Consider the following 1,552-nt stretch of genomic DNA (forward strand, 5'->3'; position numbering starts at 1 on the left):
CCGACGACGCTGCTAACGTCCCCGACGACGCTGCTAACGTCCCCGACGATGCTGCTAACGTCACCGACGACGCCGCTAACGTCACCGACGACGCCGCTAACGTCCCCGACGACGCCGCTAACGTCCCCGACGACGCTGCTAACGTCACCGACGACGCTGCTTACGTCACCTACGACGCTGCTAACGTCACCGACGACGCTGCTAACGTCCCCGACGACGCTGCTAACGTCCCCGATGACGCTGCTAACATCACCAACGACGCTGCTAACATCACCGACGACGCTGCTTACGTCACCTACGACGCCGCTTACGTCACAACGCCAACATTACTAACAGCATTGCTAAGGTCGTTATCGACGAGGCTAAAATTACTATGGATTCTGCTAACGGCTCTAACAATGCTGCTACCATTACCAACGACATTGATAACGCCAGCAAAGACGCTGCCAACGTCGCCATCAACGCTTTTAACGTCGCTATAAAAGCTGCTAATGTTGCTACAGACGCTACTAACCTCACTGCTAATGTTAGCAGGGTCGTTAGTGATGTTAATAGCTAACTTCGGTCTCAAGGAAGTTCTGCTTCCCTCTTACCAAACTGAAGCAGAGGAGCTGATGTGTTCATCCTAGTCAGGAGGTGTTTGGTCAAGTTTTTACCTGCACAGATGCGGGTCAGGGTCTGAATAACCATCCACTTGTGCTCGAAGGAGCTGGTTGATGTCTCCAAGATAGTGAGAAAGATCTCCCGAAAAAAAACCTAAAATGAAAAAGTAAAGAGTCAGCACGGACCACCAGGACCGGGCAGCATGGCTGCCAAACGAGGAGAGATGAGAAGGTCTTTGTACCTCAATCTGCATCTTCAGGTGGACCTTGAAGTGGGATAGCAGAGTTAGGAAGATAGCTAGCGAGAGCTCGAACACCTCAGGCACGGAGGAGACGCCGTTTTTAGACAAAGCCACACAGAGGTACTGCTTGATGGCGTTTACAAACATCTCATGGGTACGAAAGACCGGGCCGGCCCCCTGCAGCACGGAGAGCAGCAGCTGCAGGGAGACGATTTTAGAGCGCAGCTCATGGGATCTGCAGACAAAAACACATTTTCCTTCAGCTAAAGAACCACACAGCAGGCTGACGGTACGGATCAGGAAATCTGTGACATATTGGGGGGGGTAGTTGTTCTACAGGCTGCTGTGAGGTCTGAGGTTACGGTAACCAGAACCACGTCTGGAAGGGAGACGGCAGCGAGAACAAAGAGGCTCAGAGCCGAGGTGAAGTGACTCCATGGTGGAAAAAAGAACCTGATAGCAAACAGACTCAGGAGTGCGTGAAAGGACGACCGATCACGGTTATCCACATGAGAGCGGTCCGATCCTGGACGGCTCTAGCCCATTTCATCTGGGTCAGTCCCCAGAACCACACTACTGCTCAGGCCAACAAACACACTCCTAAAGCACAAAGAGAAAAGCTGAGGTGGACTGGGAACACAGGTGGACTGGGAACACAGGTGGACTGGGAACACAGGTGGACTGGGAACACAGGTGGACTGGGAACAC

The 1,552-nt window shown here is 52.8% G+C and overlaps 1 protein-coding gene across 1 annotated transcript in view; it reads right to left on the bottom strand.

Moving 5' to 3' along the window:
* Positions 1–1,552, bottom strand: part of LOC107102472 (brefeldin A-inhibited guanine nucleotide-exchange protein 2-like) — a 43,828-nt gene that overhangs the window by 22,992 nt on the left and 19,284 nt on the right. Inside the window, exons 9-10 of the mRNA XM_015401797.1 lie at positions 845–1,149; positions 657–756 (exon numbers count right to left, since the gene is read on the bottom strand). Of these exons, the coding sequence (XP_015257283.1) occupies positions 657–756; positions 845–1,149 (405 nt within the window). The remainder of the gene's footprint in view (positions 1–656; positions 757–844; positions 1,150–1,552) is intronic.

Source organism: Cyprinodon variegatus, unplaced genomic scaffold (assembly GCF_000732505.1).
Source record: "Cyprinodon variegatus isolate N-32 unplaced genomic scaffold, C_variegatus-1.0 Scaffold1260, whole genome shotgun sequence".
Taxonomy (NCBI): Eukaryota; Metazoa; Chordata; class Actinopteri; order Cyprinodontiformes; family Cyprinodontidae; genus Cyprinodon; species Cyprinodon variegatus.